The sequence below is a fragment of the Natrix helvetica genome (assembly GCF_964273705.1).
Source record: "Natrix helvetica genome assembly, chromosome: 2".
Taxonomy (NCBI): Eukaryota; Metazoa; Chordata; class Lepidosauria; order Squamata; family Natricidae; genus Natrix; species Natrix helvetica.
Window position 1 is genome coordinate 162,253,164 of NC_138552.1, and position 26,873 is coordinate 162,280,036.

The 26,873-nt window shown below is 39.2% G+C and overlaps 1 protein-coding gene across 6 annotated transcripts in view; it reads right to left on the bottom strand.

The window, feature by feature from the left end:
* Positions 1–26,873, bottom strand: part of LOC309386795 (dystonin-like) — a gene marked incomplete at its 5' end in the record, with an annotated part of 348,938 nt that overhangs the window by 30,297 nt on the left and 291,768 nt on the right. For all 6 annotated transcript variants that reach the window (XM_081942582.1, XM_081942577.1, XM_081942581.1 and 3 more), the window contains 14 exons: positions 411–570; positions 1,955–2,124; positions 9,973–10,092; positions 11,228–11,434; positions 11,631–11,786; positions 13,484–13,654; positions 14,949–15,077; positions 15,646–15,843; positions 17,323–17,478; positions 18,440–18,613; positions 21,191–21,292; positions 25,048–25,149; positions 25,547–25,669; positions 26,490–26,716. In XM_081942582.1, coding sequence (XP_081798708.1) covers positions 411–570; positions 1,955–2,124; positions 9,973–10,092; positions 11,228–11,434; positions 11,631–11,786; positions 13,484–13,654; positions 14,949–15,077; positions 15,646–15,843; positions 17,323–17,478; positions 18,440–18,613; positions 21,191–21,292; positions 25,048–25,149; positions 25,547–25,669; positions 26,490–26,716 — 2,195 coding nt within the window. The remainder of the gene's footprint in view (positions 1–410; positions 571–1,954; positions 2,125–9,972; positions 10,093–11,227; positions 11,435–11,630; positions 11,787–13,483; positions 13,655–14,948; positions 15,078–15,645; positions 15,844–17,322; positions 17,479–18,439; positions 18,614–21,190; positions 21,293–25,047; positions 25,150–25,546; positions 25,670–26,489; positions 26,717–26,873) is intronic.

Genomic DNA, 26,873 nt, shown 5'->3' on the forward strand with positions numbered 1-26,873 from the left:
GCGCTCTGTGAATTGGAAATAAGCTAGGCCAAATCCCAACACAGTAAACCATGATTATTTATGATTTCAAAAATAAAACTTCCTTATATTATATGAGGTCAAGAGAATATTGCCTTACCCACTGGTAATTTACAAGTTGCAAGCTGCAAACATCTTGAAATAATCAGTTAAAATAACTTAGTTTTATAAAGTAACACAGATACCAAAACAAATGTTCAAGCCAACCAAATCCCCACAGTTTTTCCTAAGATTTTTTCCCCCAGAAAACCTACAATGTAGGGTTTTTGATTTAGTAAACAGTTTCACAAGACTATCTTACAATTTATAAATTGATATCAGTCACCCAATCAAAACAATTTGTAGAGCCAGACTTAAAAAGAATGCAAACGTTACTGTAATATGGGCATTACTTTGTGATTATCTATTAAATTCATCACTAAATCAATGTCTCCATGCACAGGCTGATCTTCGGCCAGCTGTGGTTCCACTTTGTAAAGCCAATCTATGAGAGCCTGAAGAGCATCAGTAAATTGTCCAGAAAACAGGAGAGCTTCTTCCAGTTTGTTTTGTCTGAAGAAAGAACATAAAGCAAACATTTAAATAAGCCATTTTGTGTGCATTCATTAGGAAAAAAACACTACATAAATAATGGGAAAAACCAAAATTGACTTGTTTTAATAAAGTGGAAGAAAAGATAAAAAGTTTTTTTTTAATGTTGTTATCAGTAGCCACAGCCAACTAAAACTGCTCCTTTATTGCAGCAGTAGTACAGGGGGAAGTATTTATGTGTTGCTTCCCTTCATGTCCCAATGGACATGCAGTAAAAGCACTGAATAAATTCAGCTGTTATTTGCCCTACTATGTAAACCAACTCTTGGATTTACATTTATCCACTCTATAAACATCATAATGGTGGTAATAATGCCCCACTTTATGGAGCATGCTTCATCCTGAAATAGGAGGAGCGTCATCCCTTTTGACATTCCAGAAGGCCGTCAGGACCTGGTTATGTTTATCAGGCCAGAAGCTCCTAGAGAACCAAATATTTGCTCAGATAGCTCCGCTGTCGAGGCAGCCATTTTTATCCTCTCTTTGCCTAGCAGTTTATATATTTGGTTTTTTATATAATTTTATTTATTTGTGGTTTCTATGGAATTTGTTGTGTGTTGTTTGGAGTCACTTCTGATGAGATGGGTGGCTAACCAATTTGAATGACTGATAAATAAGTAATCCAGAATTTGAGATTGCAAAACAGTTGCTGCGGTCTTCTACCCAAGTCTTTCTCTGAATAAAGATAATATTTCTGTTAGCATGTCAGCCCTACAGCCTTCTTCCTACACAATCCCCTACTCATCCATCTTCAGGGAGACTACATGCCCTTGCAATGCCCCAATCCCAACTCAAACCTTCCCTCAACTTTGACAAAATGTTATACTTGTTTTCAGATGGATGAATACAACATTGAGATGCTGGTGTTTAGGCATGTTTGCCAAATTGGTTTCAGGAGAATAGTATAGATATCAGGACAAAACTCATTCCTCTAGGAAAGCAAGATCATCATACCCAGGCCTAACAGATGTGCAAAGAAGAAAAAGGTGCACATTTGCAGCCATCTACTTCCCATTGTTAAGATACAGATCCCTATGTCATTCCACAGAAATTGGTTGAGAAGGAACAGATCTCATTTCATCACACTGATAAAAACAAACCATATGCTTATCCTACAGCTGCCTGATAGTTTTATTTAAACATTTCAAAGGCTGCATGTGCAGCCAAGAACTCCATCCTGTGCTCAGAGTGGCCTCTTGTAAGTTTAGACTAATCAAGGTCAGATATTGACAATAAATTAAGAAGAAATGGCAATGGCATAAAAAAAGGAAAACAGAGGCCTTTCCACTTAGTACTGTGTTTTATGGGCCATCTTTGAAATGGGATGCACAGCTTTAGGTTCTACCTTTCTACAGATTTCCCACAGACCGTATCCCATTTGTCTCTAAGCTCGCTCAACATATCGTCCAATTTCAGGGTGTCATCAGCGAGGGAAGTTTTTTCTTTTAAAGAGCGTCCACTCCTGTTTGTAGTGTCATACACAGAATGTTTGGCGCCAAGAGATTTTTGGAAATCCTGTGCAAAAAGTAAGAATAGGAAAAACTGTCACAGGAAACAAGCAGGGCATGTAAACTATAGGACAAAACTCATTTTGTGCTGCTTGGGTTAGATCACAATGGCTACAATTTTGAGGCAATCTGCATTTAGGGAAGAAACTCGTAAAATGTCATCGAGATAGCAAGAAACCACAACCATTTCGTTTGTAGCAACGAAATTAAAACATTAGCAAACCAACTGAATTCAATTGGGCAATAAAAAGATGTAATCTAATAAAAATGGCAGAAGATCAAAGCTCTTCAATATGGTGTTAACAGCACATCAATTTGGGATTAACATAAACAAAACTATTACTATTATTTTTAACTTAAATGCATCAGAATTGTGTGAGCGCCAAACGCTGTCTGGTTTAGTTGACTTCTGAAGGTGAAAACTGCTTTCCACTTCTTGCTGTTAAAAAATAGAACAGTTCTTACGATTGTAGGCATTCTCCATATGGTTAAAGAAACCCTAAACAATTTACCACAGTGGAGAACGCTATCAATCTCTTCATGTAGGTTTTCAGAAACCTACATAAGATCAGCTTCAATGACTAAGTGAATTAAAGTATATTTAAATTGCATGTGCTTGATTTTAATAACCCTTGATCATCCAACACTTTAAACCTCAAAGAGCCTTTTATGCAGTAAATCTCAAAAGAGTTATCTGATGCAAGTCTTTGATCAAAGCTGCACCAGAGCTTTTGTCGTGGAGGCCCTAAATGTGTACTACGTCTTCGCAAAACAAGCAGAAGAAAAAAAAGAACAGTTAACTCTGTATTCTAGATTGCTTATCTTAGCCAGTGCAATTATAAATCTGAATTAATTTATACTCTAGAAGAAATAAAATTTAGAATACATTGCTTGTATGTAAATATGAATTTGCTCTCCATCTCTATATATTATACATGTATAACTTGATTCCTATTTCAATTTTATGATTTTGAATTGTTTATTGTCCAGTTTGTAATTAAAAATAGCAACTTTTAAACTATTCCCTTTTTCCTGAAAATGTTTCAGGAAAACTTCTTGTACAGACACGTAGGCAAAAGTATATTGTTAATTGCTAAAGCATTTATAAATATTATATCATTTAAAAAATCCTTGGATATGGACTGCATGAACAAAACTTTCTGTTATTTTACATTTACATATATCAATGGAGACAAAAAATGATAAGAAAGCAATGAATGTGCCTAATTTTGGCACAAATATGAGACAGACATCTTTTAAAAACTTTTGGTTTCTTTCTACTTTTGGCTAAGGAAAGTTTCATGGAATAAATCCAAGTAATTCTGGCTATTACACATAACCTGCTTTTATATCCTTGATGCAAGATTCTAAAACCAATGAAACCGTGGTTTTGTGGTTTACATCATAATGCAAAGTTTCAAGGAAACAGAAGATTACAGCAATATAAACAGACCACAGGCATATAATTGGATGAACAGATTTGCTAGGATTGTGAATGCTACTTTATTATTATTCCTGCACTGGGAATGAGACGTTGATCTTTTAAAACTAAATTAATTATACTAGTAAAAAATGCACATATTGTAAAATTCTCTTGAATTCTCTTCTATGGGCTGATTTAAAATGATCTGAGCTGACAGCTTCAGATCCTACTGAATATATTATAGACTCTCTTAATCCTACAAAATACTTCAGGCTATCTAGATAACGGATTCAAAACATACTGCTACTCCCCTCACATAATCATAACTTCCTTTTATTCCCAAGAGCCTTGCAGAATTCACTGCTCTTCAGAAAAGTACAGATAGTCCTCAACTTACAAAAATGCATTTAGTCACAATGGCACTCAAAAAGTGACCTATGACCATTTTTCAGTTACAACCTTTGAAGCATCCCCATGATCACGTGATCAAAAGTCAGGTGCTTGGCAACTGGTTCATAAGTAATTATGACTATTGCTGTATCCAAAGGCCACATAATCAACTTTTGTGACCTTCTGACAAGCAAAGTCAATGGGGAAGCGAGATTCACTTAACAACTGTGTTACTAACTTAACAACTGCAATGATTCACTCAACAACTGTGGCAAGAAAGGTCATAAAATGGAGCAAAACTCATTTAACAACTCAGAAATTTTGAGCCCGATTGTGGTCCTAAGTTGAGGACTACCTGTAACAGGGAAGGAGCCATCCTTATCTTTAGGGGCAAACTGTTTGGAAAGAAGAGGCCACCACTGAGATGGCTCACCTTTGAAGCCCCTAAAATCGACACTCTGTTGGAAATGAACTCCTACCATGCTTTCCCTCCAATAGGAGTAGGTTCCAGCTGGAGAGGCAGTCTCAAAGTTATCCAGGTGGTACACAGGGTTTTAAAGGTATCAACCAGAACTGCTCTGGCTGCTGGAGCGAAGGAGAGGGGAGGAGCGAAGGTAGCAGCCCTTTATCTTCCATCATTGACCATCTCCCCTGTTATTATCCCCGGTTTACCATTCATCGACCATCTGCTTCTTATTGTCTTCCTACTGTTTTTCTACTGCCCATCTATCCTTTGACCATCTACAGACTGATTGACTGGTCTGCTATACCCATTATCCCCACCCAGGACTTTTGGCTTTTATCATCGGTACCCAGGCCCTGGCTTTCTACATCTCTCTGCATTTTCCTTTCTCCTGGACTCAGTGCTGTAAGCAGCACCTATTTTAACATCTTTTTAAAGTGATTTTAACATCTGTAGCACCCTCAATCGATCTGAGGCCCTGCTGAACCATGGTTTATTTTTACTCAAGGGTAGACCTGATTTTATTGCGGGAGTCCCCCCTCTCGCAAATATGGCCCTCTGCCCTTTCGAGGGCCCACCTTAATGACGGATGCATTAATCCAGAGAGGTGGAAGAAGAGGAGGCTCCGGGGGTTTTTGTGTAAATGTTTTTTAAATGTTTTAAGGGGATCCAGGGTGGGGGGAGGGTTTAGCCAGACCAGGAACAGGAGTAGTGCCAGGCGAACAGGTGGGACTGAGGAGGAAGGGAGCGGAGTGGGGGAGGGGAGTCAGTATAACGTTCCTTTAGAGGGTTCCTATATCCTAACGGTCGCAGGAAGGGGTGGATGCGAGGACAGAAGAAGATTCTGCAGTCGGTTGGGAGACCGCGGGCGTTGGTTACGCCCAGTCGTTTGTACCAACCCCCGCACTCTAGGTGGTCAGGGCTTACAGAGCCGAGGCATGAGACTGATGTTGTGTAACGCAAGGTCCGTTGTTAATAAGGCCCCCCTCATCCATGATCTGGTTTCTGAGGGGGAGCCGGACCTTGCAGGGATCACGGAAACCTGGTTGGGTCACCAGGGGGGTTTGCCCCTCGTGGAAATGTGCCCACCAGGATACCGTGTATTCCATTAGCCTCGTGCCCGGGGTAGAGGTGGTGGGGTAGCGGTCATTATACGGGAAGTCCTGGCACCGAGAGAATTCACCGTACCTCAGATATCCGGATGTGAGACTCTAGGTGTGAGATAGGGCCCAGGGAGTCAGTTGGGCCTGCTGATTGCATACTTGGCTCCTCGCTATGCATCAGCGGCCCTGCCAGAGCTCCTCGAGGTGATTGCGGAGGTGGCGGTTGAGACCCCCAGACTATTAGTCATGGGGGACTTCAACCTGCCATCGACGGGTGAATCATCTGAGGCAGCCCGGGAGTTCATGGCTTCCATGACAGCCTTGGACCTGACCCAAATAATTCAGGGCCCCACACATGAGGGAGGCCACATGCTGGACCTTGTTTTCATCTCTGGTCGATGGAAGAGTGATCTGGGAATAGGGGATCAGGTTATCACTCCCCTGTCATGGTCAAATCACTCGCTTCTCCGGCTGGACTTCCCTGACGCCACCCCCCATCGTGGGGAGGCGGAACCAGAAGATCTTAGATGGTTCCGCCCCAGGCGACTGATGGAACCAGATAGGTTCCAGACGGAGCTTGGGCCACTTCCTGTAGCCCTGACCCGCTCCCGGATGGAGGACCTGGTGGCCGCATGGAACAGTGCGGCGGCCGGGGCCTTGGACCGGGTGGCGCCCTTGCGGCCTCTCCGGTGGCAGCGAACCACCCTGGCCCCTTGGTTTACCGAGGAGCTGAGGGTGATGAAGCGCCACAAGAGACGCCTAGAGAGCAGATAGAGATCCTCTCGTGCCGAATCTGACCGAACACAGGTAAGAGCCCACTTACGGACCTACCTTGTGGCACTAAGGGTGGCTAAACGTCGATATTATGCCACCCTTATTGCGTCCGCAGAAAACCGCCCTGCCGCCCTGTTTCGGGTGACCCGTTCCCTCCTTTCACAGAGGTCGCGGGAAGCCCCTTTACAGGGGAGGGCAGAGGAATTTGGGGAATATCTGCAGGACAAAATCGCTCAGATCCGGAGCGAATGGGTCCCCCTCAGTGATCGTGGGGAGACACTGGAGGCGAGTCTTGAGGTACCACTCTGGGAGGAGTTTGACTCTGTTGCCGCCGAGGATATGGACAGGCTACGCGGGCGACTGCGGGCCACCACATGTTTATTGGACCCGTGCCCCTCCTGGCTTGTACTGGCAGCCTGGGAGGTTACACGAGACTGGCTCCTGGGGCTGGTGAACGCCTCGCTGGGGGAGGGGCTCCTACCAACCGCCTTGAAAGAGGCGGTGGTGAGGCCCCTACTTAAGAGGCCTTCCCTGGACCCAGTAGAGTTACCCAATTATCGTCCTGTCTCCAACCTTCCCTTTTCCCAGTCTGGTTTCCGACCCGGCCACAGCACGGAGACGGCTTTGATCGCGTTGGTGGATGATCTCTGGAGGGTGAAGGATGGGGGTTGTTCCTCCATCCTAGTCCTGTTAGATCTCTCAGCGGCTTTCGATACCATCGACCATGGTATCCTATTGCGTCGACTGGAGGGGATGGGGGTGAGGGGCACAGTTTTGCGGTGGTTCTCCTCCTTCCTCTCCGGTCGGACACAATGTGTGTTGGCAGGGGAGCAGAGGTCGACCCTGAGGCCGCTCACGTGTGGAGTGCCACAGGGGTTGGTCCTCTCCCCTCTCCTGTTCAACACATACATGAAACCGCTGGGCGAGATCATTCGAAGATTCGGGGTTGAGTGCCATCTGTATGCAGATGACACTCAGTTGTACATCTCTACCCCGAACCACCCCAACGAAGCCGTCGAGGTGATGTCCTGGTGTCTGGAAGCCGTGCGGGTCTGGATGGGTGACAACAGACTCAAGCTCAACCCTTCCAAGACGGAGTGGCTACCGGCGCCCCGCTTTAGCCAATGTGTTCCATCTCTGGCCATCGGGGGGGGGGAACAACTGCCCCCGGTGGATAGGGCATGCAATTTGGGCGTCCTCCTAGATTCCCGGCTGTCGCTAGATGATCATGTGACAGCCGTGGCTAGGGGGGCGTTCCACCAGGTTCGCCTGGTACGCCAATTGCGCCCCTTACTAGAGCGGGACGCCCTTTGCACAGTCACCCATGCCCTAGTGACTTCCCGTCTTGATTACTGTAACGCTCTCTACATGGGGCTCCCCTTGAGATGCACCCGAAGGCTTCAGCTGGTTCAGAATGCAGCCGCGCGGGTTATTATGGGGAGTACTAGGTACTCCCATGTAACACCTTTCCTGCGTGAGCTGCACTGGCTGCCTGTGGCTTTTCGGGTGCGTTTCAAGGTGTTGATCGTCATCTTCAAAGCGCTCCATGGCTCGGGACCTAGTTACCTGCGGGATCGCATTCTACCCCATACATCCCTGCGACCAATCCGCTCTCACAGAGAGGGTCTCCTCCGGGTACCTTCCGCTAAACAGTGTGGGTGGGCGGTGCCTAGGAATAGGGCCTTCTCTGTGATGGGCCCAACCCTCTGGAACGACCTCCCCCCCGATATTAGAACCACCTCGGATCTCCGCTCCTTCCCCAAGAAACTCAAGACCCACCTGTTTCGATTAGCCGGCCTGGCCTAATTGTAATCGTAATTGTATTTACAGGGAACATCTATTACTAACCTTCCTGGATGGCTTTTTAAATTTTAAATTGGGGTTTTAAACGGGTTTTAAAATTGTTTTAATTATTTAAATTGGTTTTGGGTTTTATACACAGACGGTATGTGTACGTTGTTTTGTTTGATGTCTTATGTTATGTTTTGTTGTCTTGAACATGAACGGTCTGTACACCGCCCTGAGTCCCTACGGGGAGAGGGGGCAGTCTATAAATTCAATAAACCTTAAACCTTTAATTGCATTCAGAAGCCAAATGGCAACCAATGCAGCTCCCACTGTAGATGTTATCACATGTGCAAATGCACTTGGGACAACTAGGAATTAGGACATTGCATTTTGAAAAAGCTGTGGTTTCCAGAGCTACAGCTGGTTCAAAATGCTAAACAGGTAGTCCTCAAATTACGACCACAACATTTCTGTTGTTAAGTGAGATGTTTGTTAAGCAAGTTTTGCCCCATTTTACGACCTTGCTTGCTACAATTGTTGAGTGAATTGTTGCAATTGATAAGTTGGTAACCTGGTTGTAAAGTGAATCTGGCTTCCCCGTTGCTTTGCTTGTCAAAAGGTTGCAAAAAGTGATCACATGACCTTGGGACACATCAACAGTCATAAGTATGAACCAGTTGCCAAGCATCTGAATTTTGATCACATGACCATGGGAATGCTTTTAAGGTCGTAACTGTGAAAAATGGTCATTTTGTAATTTTGAATGGTCATTAAATGAACTGTTGTAAGTCCAAGACTATCTGTATAGAGCAGATGCTACATAGAGCAGATTGTAACAATCCAATTGTACAATTCCTCCCTCCCCCTTTTCATGTTCCTATGAACTCTGGTCCATAGAAGAACTGTTACAGAGGGGCAATAGATTGTCATGGAATCACGTGGGCAGAGGAAAGAAGCCCCCCATCTTTCCATCCCAGTATAACAGCTGTGTTCTGAATCATTAAGCCTTTCACAACTTGATGCCCCCTGAAGTGTTATGACTGTACCACCTGGAACCACTAACCAGAATACCCACTACACAAAATTGTATTTTGGATACATAATCCAATAGTTGGATTATTGTTATGGTACAAGACTTTACTTCCCATGGATGAGAAGCTGAAATTTCTAATCCTTAGTCTGACAGGAAAGCAACACAACAGATGCACAGGAAGCATTCAGAGAGGTTTCTAAAAGCATTAAGATGAAATTCTATCACTGCATTGACAGCTAAGATTATTCAAGTATAGACCAAAGTTTGAAGTCAAGCATATGCAAATCTAAGTACTGGTTGGTTTCTTAGTCAGCCAGGTATTTATACTGTATTTAGCACTTTATCAACTTATCTTTGTTATAGTAACAATTATCATTCACATTATGTCCTTTTCCAGAAAGCCATAGAGAAAAATATTCATATTTTTCAAATGGTGTGGGGATGGAGATAATTTTACTTAACAAATTAAAACTTTATCAAAATTCTGAACAACAATGGTTGAATTTAAAGGGATCCCCACAATATTAAAACAATTAAAAGCAAAAATATCAATTAACCTCTTGTGAATCCTATTGTCAAACTAAGCTGACTGCATATAGAAATGGATAGCATCGAGTTCAGATTGGGTAACCCATTGGCTCAAATACCCATTTAATATGATCCTTCATGATCCTATATGGGTCCCTTCCACAAAAATAGAACTTTCTACAGAGAAGCCTTCCAATTTCTATTTCTTTTATTGGCAGGAAAGCAGCCAATGAATTTGAGAACAGCAAATATTCCAACTGGGTCAACAATGAATCGCTCTCCTCCTGCTCATTACCTCATGATGCCTTGCCAACAGATCAGACAGCCTCTACATTCCATTATTAGTGACTCACCTTATGCTGGGCAAGCTGCATTTTAATTTTGTCTGGATCGTTTGCAATTTCCAATTCTGCATCTAAAGCCTTTTCTGAATCATCCAACCATTCAGTAAGTTTGATCCAAGCTTCATGGAACTGCAGAAAAATAAGACGTTTGCTTGTGTTTTTCCAGTGATAAGATTATTAATAAACATGTATTCTTGAGATATTAAATGTGAAAAATAATAAAAATCAAGGACTTAAAAATGGGCCTGCACAATATATTGAAAAGAATGGCTTGTTTTTCTTTCAAACAGCCTTTTTGATTTGCAAAATTATTTTACAATACATATTTTTGTTCTTGCTTATTCTAATTCTTCCAGTAAGGTTGATATAATGCCAGTGTCACTGATGGATAATTAATGCATTTAATGATGCATATGAATAAACCTTGCTATCTCTAATGTGAATTTGAAAAGTATTTTCAACTACTATTTCATTGAGTTGATTGCACAGATGATAATGTTAGACCTCAGGTAAAGTCAACGGTACAATGAGTCATAGAATCAGAGAGCTGGAAATGATCGTTTAAACCAAGTAATTTTGGAAGTATCTCCTCAGCTACCCATATGAACAGATCGATAAAGACAGTCCACCGTTTATCTAAGTGCTTAGTTTGGGCTTAGGGGAAAATGAAAAAACAGAAGAAGGGCTTCTAGTTATTCAATATCTTTCAGAGAAGCTGTGCATGTACCTTCTAGTCAGAAAATGGGAGGTGATGGCAGAAACCTGTTAATTATATGGGAATATATCTATCTGGAAAAACAACAACAAAACAAAAAAAAAATCTAAGGAATGTTTTCTACATAATTGCTCCATCATTTGCCTGCAGTTACCAATATTTCTCAAAAACAGTTATCCCTATCAATTTCACTACACAAATACATTTTTACTTATTTCTTTAAAAATAACCCAACTGACCATTAATGAAACACTTGAATTTTGTCTGATTGTTGCGGTCATCCATGCCTTAGCTCCCCTTACATACATTTATCAGAACCATGCAGAATTAGCATTACGTGTAGGAAATGATCCTTGAATCACCCTTCCCTTCCCTTTCAGGCTCTTGTGGAGTTAGAATTAAAAATCTCAGCATAACAATTTATACCTCATTTCAGATTACGAACAAGTTGAAAAAGCTAGTTAAGTTTACATACATAATCCTGGGGACAAAGTGCGTGTTGATTTGAGATACGGACTTTAAAATTGAGATGGCGCACTGCCATGTTACCTGTTTGGCACGCTTCCTTGCATCATCCAAGGCTCTTCCTCTTTCTACTAAACGCTGGACTACTTTTTCCCACCTGCTTTGGACACTAATGAGAAGATTCTTAATGAGGACCACATCCTGTTTCTGGCTGAAGTACTTCAAATGAGTTCCAGTTTTGTCTAGCTGGATGATCTGGTCACGATGAGCATTTACTTCATTGGCAAAGACCTTCCAAAGGAAAAAGGTAACACTGAAATTTGAAAAATATCTAGAAAGGTAAAACTGCCTATGGTATTGGCAGAGAAAATGCATGATGTTACTTAAACCAATCTTCAGAAGCTATATGATGCTGAGCTAATTTATGTACAATTCAGCCCATTGCATCTAGGGTGGAAAGTTATGATTCTGCTCTTTTCTTTCCTACCTTGTGTTCATCAATCTGAAATAGGACAGTGTCTAAAATAAGACTTGGCCGAGAAGCCATTGTCAAAGTTTGTTCAGCTTGAGTAAGCCAGTTGATAAAATCCTGTAGCGAATTGTGGAACTCCACTGCCAAACTGAGAGCTTCTTCCAGCTTGATCTGTAAGAACACAACATAATTAACCACAGTGGAAGCTTTACAGAATAGTAAATCATGTTATGGTTGAAAATAATTTGGAGGAGGCCCATTGCTGTTGGCTTTTCCCCCTAATATTTTTTCTAAGCTAATACGAACATGCATTTTGTTCTAAAACAGTATCTAGATAAAATATTGCAACACAACAGTTAAGCAAAGAAAGAAAAGAAAAAAAATGGGGATTGAGCAAAAAAGAAAGCATCCCTGAGACATATTGACTTCTTAAAACAAAAACAATATCACCATTATATGTTCAATGTTAAGACCAAGAAGCATTTAGACATAAATTCTGAAACACAGAATGTTATCTTACTTGCACAAATAGGGACCTGGTGCTTAGTACACTGTGAAGGATGTCAAGAGTGGCTCAGAAAACCATTGGGTGAAGTTAACATTATAATTTAACACATGTCACAAATGACAGAACAACTTATAAACCAGAGTAGTTTATCTTTAAAAATGTTTCACTGATATCTTGTCTTCCAAATAAATTGTGGCTCCTAGTATTCATAAGATAAATCTGCCTATAATCACAGTAACTCCAAATTTAAGAAATGTGATCCTAAAATATCTTAAAAGTACTTTGTGAAAAAAGGCTTACCTACATCATACGTGACAGAACATGCAAGGAAGTGAAAAAGGACCACCCAGACATGACTAAGTGCTTATAGCTAAAAGGGACATACTGAGCCAGTCTGTTAATTTCCACTACACTAGTCCTCAACTTACAACCATTTGTTTAATAGCCATTCAAAGTTAAAACGGCACTGAAAAAATGACATCACCATTTTTCTCACTTATGACTATCACAGCAACATGATTAAAATTGGTAATTGGTTCATATTTATGACAATTGTGGTGTCCCAGGGTCATGTGATCAACTTTTGTGACCTTATGACAAGGATATCAATGGGGAAGCCAAATTCACTTAGTAACTATATTACTAATTTAATAACTGCAGTGATTCACTTAAATGATAGCAAGAAAAGTTGTAAAATGACTCAAAACTCACTTAACAACTGTTTCCCTTAACAACAGAAATTTTGGGATCGATTGTGGTCATAAGTCGAGCACTACATGTATACGTCCAAAAAACCCAAACCCAAACCCAAAGCTCTTCTCCCCCCAAATATCTTTGTTTATTCATTCATTCACTTCTACTTTTTATATTTGTATTTCTATGGCTTCCATATGAAATGTATAGTCCAAATCAGATTAAATTGTTTAACTAAGAAAATCATGTTTACTTCTACGAAAGTGTATGTTTATCAGTAAGTTGCTCCTGACTCCCTAGACACAACATGGTCTCTTCACTTAATACTCTGAAGAACTGTTATGTTCACAGTGTCAACAACGCTTTAAGAGCATACTGTATATTTCCAAATGGCAAAATGATGGATTAGGGGACTGTTTATTTCTCAAACCTGTAATCTATAGAATCTAAAGAAACATTTTTGTTTTACAGACACTGGACTACTCCTTACAGTTTACTGATACAGTTTTTCTTATGGGCATGGATCTTTGGCATTATTTACTACACAGATTACATGGTTCAATTAACTCTTGCTAAAGAACATCACAACCCTCCTACATTGAAAATAATCTAACATTAAGCTTCCTAAATGCGCAGACAAATTTCACATATTCATTCTATAACATACTTTTCTTTCGTTAAGTTTGGTCTTTACTGATTCCCATTTTTCTTTAAGATTATTTATATCCTGCGCAACATTAGTGTCCATAGACTCTGGGCATCTTGCAAGCATCTGTGGGCCCTTCTGCAGCAGACATCTGTATGTTTCCTCCTTAGCTTCAAAGGCAGCACAAAGTTCCTAGACAGAAAGAGAAAATAGGCCACATCATTTACAATCAATGTTGATTCTAAACTATTAACCTCTAAAGCAGTTGAAGAGACTATGGGCTCTGGTTTGGGAGGGGGAGGTTGTGTGAGTTAAGAAATACACATTGTGGATAATGTGAAACGTTCACCAGATGTCACTAGGAATGTCCCCATAACAGCACACAGAATTGTGTGCATTCTTTAGTCAAAATGAGTCAACAATTTAAAAAAACATTAGTCAAATGCATGAGTTCCCTATGTGTTTATAGGCATTCTATTTGCTGTGTGCTTTGAATAAATATTTGAGCAAATATTTTAATGTTATCTATTAAGTAATCTTCAATGTTATTTTGTACAACTGGCCTAGCAGAATTCTGGGATCATATGAGACCAAAGACAATTTCATCTGTGGAATCTTCAATCCATAACAAAAAAATAGTCGTATTCCAAATTCAGAAAAACTTTATTATTTAGTGATTTTTTTTTCAAGAATAAAATGTTTTTTGAAGTTGCAAATCATTTCTGCAACTTCAGAGCTGAAGAAGTTTCTTGGATTGGAAACAAAATGTCTTCAAAGAAAAACCAGACAGTCCAGTTGCCTCTTGAAAGAACCACCTTTGGGACATTTCTGCAACTGAAAAATAACCGAGGAAAATCTGATCTATTACTCAGATGCAAAGAAAGCCATTAAAAAAAAAAACCTACGCAAGAGAGCGGGATTCTCAATCACATCTTTGCATTTCAGACCTAGACTGGAATTTTGGCAATGCTTACCAAACCACTAACTATAAGTTATGAATATGCAAGTAAAATTGGACCAGGGTATGTTATATTCCAACTCCTGGAGATAGGCATATTTTAATGAGCCTTCAACTCACTGAAAACAAAGTAATACAACTGTGCTGTCTGGACACAGGAAAAAAAAAGATTCTATCTTTAAACATTGGCAACTGGAGCTGGATGAAATCAAGAAATAATAGATGGACAATAAAGTTGAAGGATTAAGACACATAATAGTAAGTTTTCTATTTGGAGAACTTGCAGAAAATTAAGAGTTTGGTATTAAGACAAGTGGAAGAATATAAATTATATATACAACTTTACAGCAGCAAACCAGACTACCCCTATTTCCTTAAAATTGTTTTAGGATTGTTCACCTATGGTAATTTAAAAAATTAATGCCTTTAGAATTATTTTCCTCTGCAGAATTTGCAAATTTTTCATTCCAAACAGCCACAAAGCGTTAGTTTCCAAATTTGGGCCATCTGTACTACTAAGATCCTTACCATATGGGTATTAAGCTGCTCTCTTGCAGTCTCTGGTAAGCCACCAACAGGCTTTGATGCCAAAAGGTGACGCTCAGTTTCTGTCAGCCATTGTTGTAAGTCTTCAACATCACCATGGAAACCCTGGGCCTAAACAAAATGTCATCATAACACTTCAGGGTATATTTCATTACACAGGCTTGCTGTATCAGCTAAGACATTGCAAAAGTGGAACACAGTAAATCACAGGGTTTTTAAAAGCCTACAAGCCTAAAAGAATAATGCTATTAAATTAAGAATTTCCTAAACAAAACAAAACTGTTAAATTTCATTTTAAAACAAAAGGTTAAAACAAAAAAATATACATAACAGTGAAATGCTGTTGAGTGAGAAGAATAAAAAGAAAAAAAACTAAGTAACCTTATACCAACTATATAAAATGTACTGCTGATCATGGATTTACAGTTCAAATCCCAATTTATGACTGGGAATTTCCACTTGGAAGCTAAAAATACACACAGAACAATCTGTCCAATTTAAGATTCCTAATTAGGTATTTCAAGCTATCAGCAATTTATAAATAAAACTAGGTTCCAATGTTTTTCTATTGAAGAGATAGCAAAGTATAAGGACAATTTTAAAGTACCTACCTTTGGCTTCAATAGGCCCAAATTTTACTCAATACACCTGGGTGGTCTTTTACACTTCTCATACATACCTGGATCAAAGCACTGTCTAGCTGCTGTTTCCTTTTTTCTGTTTTTTCCAAGACATTTTGCCATCGTTGATTCAGAAGCTCAAGTTTGCTTTGCAGATTACTAGCTTCTTCCACAGCACTTGATTGAATCAGATCATTTCCCGCTTTTTTAACTGTTTCCACAGTAGACTGGTGAGCTAAGACATCATTTTGCAACACCTGAAGGAGCAAAAATGTGTAATTCCTTTCTGTTTTCTAAATCACTCATTTCATTCAGTTCCCTCTGTAATAACATCATTTCAATAAAACCAAATTGGTAATATTTAGAAATAGTACAAATTAGGTTTGCATAATTGAGTGAATTCCTTTGAGATATAAAAGAACCCACTTCGAATAACAATTCTTACTTATTTGGGATATTCTAGAGCAGTTGGAGCATTCTGGAGGTTGAGGTCCACACATCTTAAAGTTTCCAAAGTTGAGAAATGCTGCTGTAGTGAGTCAATAGCAATAGCACTTAGACTTATATACCACTTCATAGTGCTTTACAGCCTTCTCTAAGCAGTTTTACAGAGTCAGTCTCCAACAATCTGGGTCCTCATTTTACTGACCTTGGAAGGATGGATGCCTGAGTCAACTTTGAGCCAGTCAGGACTGAACTCCAGTTTATGGGCATACCTTGCAAGTATATACCTTGCAATACTGCATTCTAACCACTACACCATCATGGTTCTGTCAAATCAGCATACTTTTATTGGTTTATTTAATGTACCTCAAGGAGACAGTATATTGTTTATACTGGGGTTCTTGATACAGGGATGAAATGTGAGGGTTCTTCTCTTAAAAAGAAGCTAAAATCCACGAATCCCAAATATTATTTATTATTATTTGTTTTAGTTATATGACTTTTAACCCTATGAATTAGGGGAGAGAGAGGGAGAGGAAGAGAGAGGGAGAGAAGGAGAGATAGGGAGAGGGAGGGGAAGAGAGAGAGAGAAAGACACTACATTTATGGTTGACTAGAGACCCTTTTTAGACTTTTTGTATAAAATGGGAAAAATGCAATTGTGATTTGTGGTTTTAATGATTTTAAAAAAGTATAATAGAAAAAAATGAGCTTGGAGTCACCTAACTTATACCCTGAGGAAAAGAAATTATTTTTCTTGCACACAAGCAGTAAAATATTTTGCAATATAACTGTGTTTCGTATGTTTATTGTTTTACATATTTTTGCTGCATACCATCCAGAGTCATTTTTGTGAGATGAGTGGTCATATGAATTTGATAGATAAATAAAATAAAGCGAGCAAAGCAAAAGAGACACGACTCAAGAAAATAGACATGCAGGAGTCAGTGCTATAAGAAAAGGGGCTTGGGAGTCAGTCTTCAATTAGGAAACAAATTTTCAAGCCTTGAACTTGAATTCCTGAATATGTGTTCCTTCTGGTTTCCTGACTGATTGTGGATTGGCACATGATTAACTAGGCTCTCATTTTTTTGGATTTGTCTGCACAGGAGTTTGGCTTCTGAAATATGCTTGCTTTTTCCTGAGTTCTGCTTTCATGCACTCTGTTGAGGTTTGAGCCCCCATAAAGACCTTTTTTCAAAATCTGACCTTTTTCAACTGTTAATATGGAGCAGTTATTTCCATTCAGTAATCATATCTAACAATGAAGCCCAGAAATACCAGTTACGTACATGATGTTTGGCCAGCTCAATTTCAATAGCTTTGGGGTCACCTCCCACTGGCCTCTGTTCATTCAGCAGTTCTTCAGTGTGTGTCAGCCATGTCAGCAACTCATCCAGCGCATGCTGGAACTGCCCCAAAGCTAATAAAGCACCTTCCAGTTTATGCTGTTCAAAAACAAGAATATAAAAAAATTGAAATCATGACACAAATGCTAAATCTTCAATCATTTCAACGTGTGTGGAAAACTCATATGAACACCTACAAGCGCCATCCGAAATTTATTTTATATGAAAAATATAATCTGAAAACCAGATTAGACAAGAGCATTTAATGCTAGTAACATATTTTATTGTAATTATTTAAGAATTCTTGAGTGGTTTACATTTACGTCATTTACCCATGAGAGGTTAATGTAAAAGTTAGTGACTTTACAACTTCATTATAGATTGGGAGTTACATCTTAATAAAATCAAAGTCCCAGAATACGCTCACTGTGAACCTCACATCTTGTGTTTTAATTAATTAATGAATTAATTAATTTTACTTAGAAAATTTATATTGCCGCCTATTCACACATGGCAACTCAAGGCGGCTTACAAGAATAAGTGAATAAGCCTCGGAGTCTTCTTTTGTTGGGGGTTTTACTTGGAACCCTGATAGTTGCAGTATCTTGTTTTCTTATTTTAAAAAATTATATTAGTGAAACATAATAAATAATACAACATGATTTAGAGTACAAAACATGGCTTTTTAAACAATTTGATCATAAAGAGGGGGAAAAAGAACTAGGAAAAAGAAAACTAGTAAGAAATCTATTACTATTAATCTACTGGTGGGAAACAGCAAGTTCAGGAATGTGCTGGAGATATAATGTTTGTTGTACCATTTCTTTTCAACTTGTTATATATTGTTTAAAAATTCTCAAAAGAAATAGAATGACTAAACCTATATCTGATCAATATTTAACACACATAATTAATTAGACCCTATTATGTATTAGTTACAACAAATGATATGATTGCATTTGAAATTCAGAGATCTTAATGCCTTTAGTTCAAATATTCCATTACAATTTCAGAAGATATTCTGCTAGATAGAGTAAGCTTTCAGCCAAACCTAATTTACCTGGCGGCTAATGATTTTATCCTCTAGACATTCCCATAATAACCTGAGTTCACACAAAGGATCTTGAACAGTATGCTTCTCATTTTCCTCTGTGACTTTTTTCAACAACAGTTCAGCCTGATGGTTCAGCCGTTCCATTTCTATCTGTTGTTGGTAGGCTTCTTTTTTAAATTGCTGCAGAAATTCAAGAACAGAAATATCAAAGGGGAATAAGGCCACCTTGACCTTATTCGTTTATTGTGAAATTGTTTATTGTGAGCAGGTTTCTTCTTATGGAAAACTATTTTTTAGCAAAAAGCACAAAAGGAACCCAATGTCTCTAAAAGAGAAATTACTGTAAAATGTTGAAGATCTTTTCTTCTTCCTAAGGGAAGACCTTTCTGGGAACAGGATGCAATCTATAGAACTTTCTAACCTAGTATTCTTCATAAATTAGACAATTAAAGCACACCCTTTTTTCCTGAAATATAAATGGACAGCATACTTCATCATTCTTATGTCTGAAATGTTTCACACTCAATTTAGTCTATAAAGACTTTGAAGTCTTTAAAAGCTTCCTCAAAGTGAAGGTAATGTTGATGGAGCTCTGCACTGGAGATGACTGAACCCAATTACACCTGGTGCAGAGATCCATCCCCAGAAGAAATTAACTGGAGAGAGGGAAACCATAGCAATATATCACACACAAGTCTCTCTCTCTCACACACACCTCCTCGTCTGTGACTAAACAGTTTTGACCCCTGGGTAACTTACAACACAAAGCTTTGACAAATCCAAAACTTTGTAACTTTTCACCTTCTTTCTGTCGGAAATAGAATCGAAGTCAATACAATACAATAGCAGAGTTGGAAGGGACCCTGGAGGTCTTCTAGTCCAACCCCCTGCCTAGGCAGGAAACCCTATACCATTTCAGACAAATGGCTATTCAACATCTTTTTAAAGACTTCCAGTGTTGGGGCATTCACAACTTCTGGAGGCAAGCTATTCCACTGATTAATTGTTCTAACTGTCAGGAAATTTCTCCTCAGTTCTAAGTTGCTTTTCTCCTTGATTAGTTTCCACCCATTGCTTCTTGTTCTAACCTCAGGTGCCTTGGAGAATCGTTTGACTCCCTCTTCTTTGTAGCAATCCCTGAAATATTGGAACACTGCTATCAAGTCTCCCCTAGTCCTTCTTTCTATTAAACTAGACATACCCAGTTCCTGCAACCGTTCTTCATATGTTTTAGTCTCCAGTCCCCTAATCATCTTTGTTGCTCTTCTCTGCACTCTTTCTAGAGTCTCCACATCTTTTCTACATTGTGGTGACAGTATTCAAGTATTCAATGCAGTATTCCAAGTGTGGCCTTACCAAGGCATTATAAAGTGGTATTAACACTTCACGTGATCTTGATTCTATCCCTCTGTTGATGCAGCCTAGAACTATGTTGGCTTTTTTGGCAGCTGCTGCACACAACTGGCTCATATTTAAATGGTTGTCCATTTAAATGGTATTCGATGGCTACCATGTGGACATATTCATTTGTATCCCATTTTTAAAAAAGATATCAGCTCCTATTTTTTTTCAACCAAAGCATACGAAAGGAGGATGTAAAATAAATCAGATAACTTTTTTCTAGATGCATAGTTCGTGGAAGGGGGGGAGGAGAAAAACACACAGCCTACTTTTTGTATTGCATTTCAACTTTTAGGGATTTATAAGTCATTATGTTCCCATTTTATTAAAAGCCATCACTTCAAAGCTCTAAAGTCCTTTTTAATAAACTTTATTAGAACAAACTAAGAGCAGATACATATCATATAACACAATTTGATCTAGATGTACCGGGGTAAAGCAGTTTTTCCAAAGCCCCGCGTGGGAAGGATGCCATTGGGTACTGCTTTCCGTTCCAACAAAGCTTATGATATAGTGGACGTCTCCCACCTTCCACCCACTCCTTTGACAAGCATTAAAAAAAAATCTTGACTTGGTTTTTGTGGCTCCAACTGTCTCTCTAGTAAAGATATTGAAGGGTGCATCTGGGTGAGTTATGCAGTGATTACAAAAGAATGAAGCAGAGACACGCAGAAATGTTTCACATTCTGCTAAGCCAGGGTGATGTATCACTATAATTGTCTGACCCTAATGATTTCTTAAGCCTTGCTTTCAATTCCAATAGAAATGTTGGAATCCTAAATTTTCAGTGTCAAACCACTGTAAAAGCTTACTTGGCGGATGGTTTCCTGTTTATTTTTACAACTTGTCCACCTCAGCTTTGCACACGCAAAAAACAAGAGTTAGACTGGATCATCTAGTCTGAAACAGTGCTGCAAAACAGGATATCCCACATTATCTTTGCTTCCTGTGTAAAATGCACAATTAAGTATCCAGGTATTATGAGGAGAATGAGTCATCTTTTCATTCTAAGCCATCTTTTGGAATTCACTGGGGTTTTCTATTTCAAACACCAGAAGGCTAGAAAGGGAATGAATTCTGAAAATTTAAGAATAATCCATGGTATCCAAAATTAAGGAGAATGCCCATACTTTAAAGGGAAAACAGATTGCTTAAGAAAACAAGGCAGTTAGTAGAAATAACCTTGTATATTAAAAATACCCCTCACAATTATCTTTTGTAAAAGAAAAAAAAAGAATTTCATTTTATGTCATACTCACAAGACATGAAGGAATTCCATTTATACACAGTACAAAGAACTTGTAAAATACTATCCCCTCACAAAGAAGATTTAAAAGAAAAAGTTACGGTTCATACCTTCAGCTCTTCTGTTTGCTGTTTTACTGTTTCTAGGTCTGTTCCAACTGGTGACATTGAAGTTAATTTACTACCAGCAATATCCACCCAATCAAACATAGCCTGTTAAAATAATATAATTAAAATAACAGGGCAAATAATGATGCAGCATATTAACAATGAGCTGTGTATACAGAGAATATTGTTTTACATTAGAAGAACAGCAAAAATTTATACATTTATACTCAGTTTTCCTCATATTGTACATTTTGCCGTTTCTTTTGAAATTCTGATTTGCCTTTATACATAATGACATCATGACACATTCCCTCACCCCTACCCCAGTTGCTCTGAAGTTTAGGGAATATTCTGAAATAGTTTTAGGATTTAGAGGAGGAGTCCTGTCTCCTCTAACACAGGATATAGCCTTTTGGTCTAGAACAGAACAGCTTCCTCTGATAGCTGCCAATTCATTTATTGGGATCTTGAATGTCTTCAATGACCTTTGAAGGAAGTTCAGAGCTGGTCATGGGCATTGGTGTGTGTGTGAGAGAGAGAGAGAGTGTGAGTGAGAGAGTGAGTGAGTGAGTGAGAGGGGGAGAGAGAGAGAGGGAGAGATGAATAGACAAGATGGAAGTCCTGACTCTATTGTGTGTGCAAATGGGACCTGCAGCATGATGGTGTATTAGCCATTTTGAATCTGCCACAGATGCCAATATATCTCTATGTAGATGTCCTTGGTCATCTCTAAGAACTTGCCGATATGGAATCTTCCACCTATAATGCCACAGACCTAACATTGATGCAGTCCAGGGGTGATATTCATTTACTTTTCCTACCAGTTTGCAAAAGTGAGTGTGCGCGCTCCGCCTTCCGTGCATGCGCTTTGCCTAAAAAAGGACCTAAATGGGATGCCGTAGAGCCAGGGCGGGTGGACAGAACCACCCACAATTTCAGGAGAACCGGTGAGAACTGGCAGAATACCACCAGTGATGCAGTCCTTCTTCAACACCAAAATGTAGTGAGGCTTCCTTTAACGTTGGGAAGCTGAGCCGTTAACTTTCAGCTCAGTTCTAACTCCACAGGAAATACCAGGAAGGCCGTTTAGCAGCATTTCCTTTGGGGCTGCAATGATGGGTGGCTTCCCACTAAGGGGAGCATCTTCCTGGTTGAAGTAAAGGTGCCATTACACTTAGGCTACTTCCCTACCACCTTCGGCACTGCTTGGAGGGGTGGGCTTTGCAGCTTTTGCCCTTTGTGCCGGGAAAAATAATGCTCTCCAGAAATGAAGACGGGGATGGGGCATGGGCACAAGCACATTTTTCCATCCTTTAATTTTTATTTCTCAAAGAGGACACGGTCCTTATCTCTAGGGACCTGCTGCTCCAGAGGATGGGGGCTGTGACAGAGAAGGCATACTTCTTTAGCCCTACAAGATGACAATATTTAATAGAAGAAACTGACTTCAAATCAGTACTTAGTGGACTAATCACTTAGTCTACTAAGATTAATGAGACCTGTTCAGATAATAGGTACAAGTTTGCCATTTAGAGTAAAATACTTCTAACTATTGGAAAATTTTGGTATTGATAATATGCATTATTTGTCATAGATGGATACTGTCTATGAGCCAAAGTAGTGAAGCAAAGATTTCATTTGGAATTGTAAATGACCCAATTATGTTAAAACATATAATGTGCTGAGCAGGTAATATTTAGTAAGACCAATGTGGTAATACAATAGGATTTTATAAAGTGTAAGATAATGTTCACTGAGTGAAATCCAACCTTCTACCATTATAGATGTCACAAATAACTATGAATAGTTTGAACTTCAATCAAATGAAATTTGTTCAAATCCACACATAAATGAAATGCACTATAAAAAATTTCAGAAGAAAAACACTTTTGAACTACTGAATAGATTTTATAGGTTTAATTTATTGATATATTAAAAGGGGCATTTAATGTGGAAACTGCACAGCAAAGAGGCTGACAAAAGAGATTTAATATTTAATCTTTTTACATAGTTTAACCACTTAGCCTTTTCAAAGACTTTGCTTGAAAAATCTACAGATAAATCAAGTATCCTAACCAAAGGTCAGGGTATCTGAACTCTAATTGCAACTGAATAGAGATAGTCCTCAACATGACCATTAGTTTAATGATAATTCAAAGTTACATCAGCATCAGAATTTGTGACTTACCTCCTATCCTCAAAGTTATGACCACTGCGCCACACCCAGAGTCATGTGATCAAATTTGGACACTTGGCAACTGGCTCGCATTTACAATGATTGCTGATGGTCACGTGATCACAAGTTACAACTTTCCCAGACAGATTCTGACAAGCCAAATCAATTGGCGAAACCCAATTCTTTTAATGACTGTGGTGATTCGCTTAATGACCACGGTAAAAATGGTTGTAAAAGTGTGTAAAGTCATGTGTTGATGCTTAACGACCGCTTAGCAACAGAAATTCCAAACCCAGTTGAAGTTGTAGGTTGGACACTACTTGTACATACTTTCAATAAAGTATCTCCTGATCTACTACAGGTAATCCTTGACTTATAACCATTCATTCAGTCAAAATTAATGTTGCGGGGGGGGGGGAGGGTTTATGACCTGTGCCTGAAATTATGTTTATTGCAGTGCCCCAGCATGATCAAAATTTTGGCATTTTGTAGCACACACACACACTTATACTACTGAGGAGCTTTCCAGGGGAGAAATTCAGCAGGTTCTGACATGTTCTGGAGAACCGGTAGCGGAAATTTTGAGTAGTTCCGAGAACCGGCAAATACCAACTCTGTCTAGCCCCAGAGTGGGGAGGGAATGGAGATTCTGCAGTATTCTTCCCCTGCCACGCCCACCAGGCCACACCCACAGAACCCGTAGCAAAAAAAATTGAATTTCATCACTGGTGCTTCCACTCCCCCCACCCGCCTGTCTCCTCCCCCATCTCTGCTGTTTTGGATATCTTTCACATTGCCTTGTGAGGCCATAAGCAGCCACAGAACCATATAGCTCCATGGCTGCCTGCCATAACCCAGGAAGTCTCACTTAAGTGCCAGCAAATATTCATTTGCCCAGCTATCTTCTCTCCCCAGCCCATGTGCCTCCAGCCTGCCCCAGCAAGCAAGCCAGTGAGCATTCCTTCACTTCCTACCAAACACCAGGAAGCATTCCTTCATCCAGCTGCCTTCTTTCCCAGTTCCCCTTGTCACCTTTTGCGCCTACTGTCTCACTGCCTTTGTTGTCTCTTCTGAGACCCAGCTTCTATGGCAAATGTTTCCTGCACACTGCCCACATTGCGCAGTCTTCGGGAACAGAACACTTTGCCATGGCCAACTCATTGTGGCCATCTTGCCACAACCATTTCACCATGGGACAACTTGCCACAGACAATTCCACATGGGATAACTCAATGCAATAAATGTTATCTGCCACTGTTTCTTCAACATTATTTCTGGTTTTTTTTTTGGGGTCAGGCTGTCCTAGACCTCTTTGGAAAGATTTTGGATTAGGGACAGGCCAAGACTTCTGAAGACAATGTAATTTGAGCTATCTTGGAAAGGGGAAGGGGGAGTTTGAGATGATTCCCAAAGACAGCACAACACTTCAAATTTTCTCCTCAACTCCCATCACTTACAAAAAAAGACAGGTGCTAAAAAAAAAGACTCTATTACTTCTCTGATCAGAAGTACTTTTGTCAAATCACAAAACATGCACAACCCTATGTTTATAAATTGTAAGAAATAATTAGGTGATTATTAAAACATTTCATGATCCTTAATTGGTAGTTTCATTTTTAAGAATCACCCTTCTAAATATCCTACCAAACAAAGATTATAAACAAACTTAATTAAAAAATTATACCTGCAGTCCATCTTGATACTGAACAGCAGCCTGCATAGCTTCTTCAAGTTTGTCAACACGTTCCTTCCATGTTTTATTTAAACCATCCCAAATGGAATTTAGCTACATTTTAATTGGTGAATAAAATTAAAAGAACAAGAGTTTTACGTCTTTAAAAATATATATTTAAAACATTGATTACAATGCAAACAATAGTCTAAGTCTCCCTAAAATTGCAAGGAGAGGGAGAGTAATTATTAGCTACTAAATTTAATGTGATTTCCAATTAAGATTAGAATTTATTTCTATTCAATTCCACTGAATTCCATTCAAACTTTAAGACTGCAGTGGCTTTATTTTGTTTAATAGAAGAACATACGTTGAAAATATACAGTTCAATTATTAGAACTAAAAAAATTGAAAATTCTGTAGAACTAAATTAAGCCATGCTCTCCCAAAATTAGAGGTTTCTAGTCCCTTCAGAGAAACATCAAGAATCAAACATTTACATGATCAGTACCTCATCTATACTTTTTTTGACTAATGGTTTGTCAGGTTCACCACATGCAGCTATGAGCTCAGAGCCAAGATTCACAACAGCATCAAGTTCTTCTTGTAACCCGTCTATCTCTTCTTTGATGGACTAGGTGAAAAAAAACCATGATTTTGCAAACTATCATACTAATATTTAGGAAAAGCACATTAGCTTTAGTGACAAATATGGTTTACTTGCTAGGGGGATTTAAAGAGCACAACATATTATCTATGTTTAATAATTATAATAATTAAACTTGTATGTTGCCTGAGGGTCAAGAATTCTGATCTCTTCTCCCAACTTGATAGGAAGTTAATGCAAAAGCACTTTAGTATTCCTTGTATTTCAGAGAATTAATATTATAAATACCGTACATCCCCCATAATTCTTAAAAAATAAGGTGAATACTAGCATCCCTTTCAAAATATGTTTCTCATAGGTCACATTTCTTAAGCTTTAACAAATCATGATAGCATAATCTATAGGAAAAGTCTTGGTGGCACATGTTTTTCCAAAGGAACACAACCACTGTGATAGAATGTCTATTTCTAGGACTGAAAAAATACAATACTACTTGGACTCCTTGAAGTTTTGTTTTTCTTCAAAGTCCTAGGATTCTATAGAGGGCTCCCAACAAAGTATTATCTAGGTCCAGGCCAACTTAGCTTTTTGACTAAGGGAGAGGAGGGAGGAGGGAGAGGAGAAGAGTGGGGAGGAGAGAGTGTATTGTATGAGGATATCAAGTGCTAATCTACATCTTAATATTCATGGATGGTGAAATCTTCGGAAATGTGCATACCGATAGAAACCTATTTAGAAGTATCCTACAATAATTTTTATTTGAAGGAGGAATATGGTACTTAATGCACCTTTTCCAGGCAGTGGGCATAGAATCTCATCCTTTAGATAGTCTAAGTATTTTATTTACCTCTGCTGCTTCCTGCTGTTGCTTCACCACTGAAGGATCAATCCCTGCTCCTTCTAGTTCTCTGATAAAATCTTGAGTATCTTTGATAGTGGCTATGAGAGCCATATGATCACACCAGAACTTATCTGCTAATTCCATGACATCAAGGAGCTTCGCTTCCCTTTCCTCAGCCAAAGCATGGATATCCTCCCAGATAAAAACCATCTGATCGAGCTTATCTTGAACAACTAGGCAGCAAAAATAACATGAGAGTTACACAGGCAGAGTGGATCTACATGTCCTTGAGAGGAGCTTGTAAATTATCTATTATGCATTTATCTTGCAATGTAAATATTATGGGATTGAAAATGTGCTATTAAAGGATGAGATAAATAATGGAATATA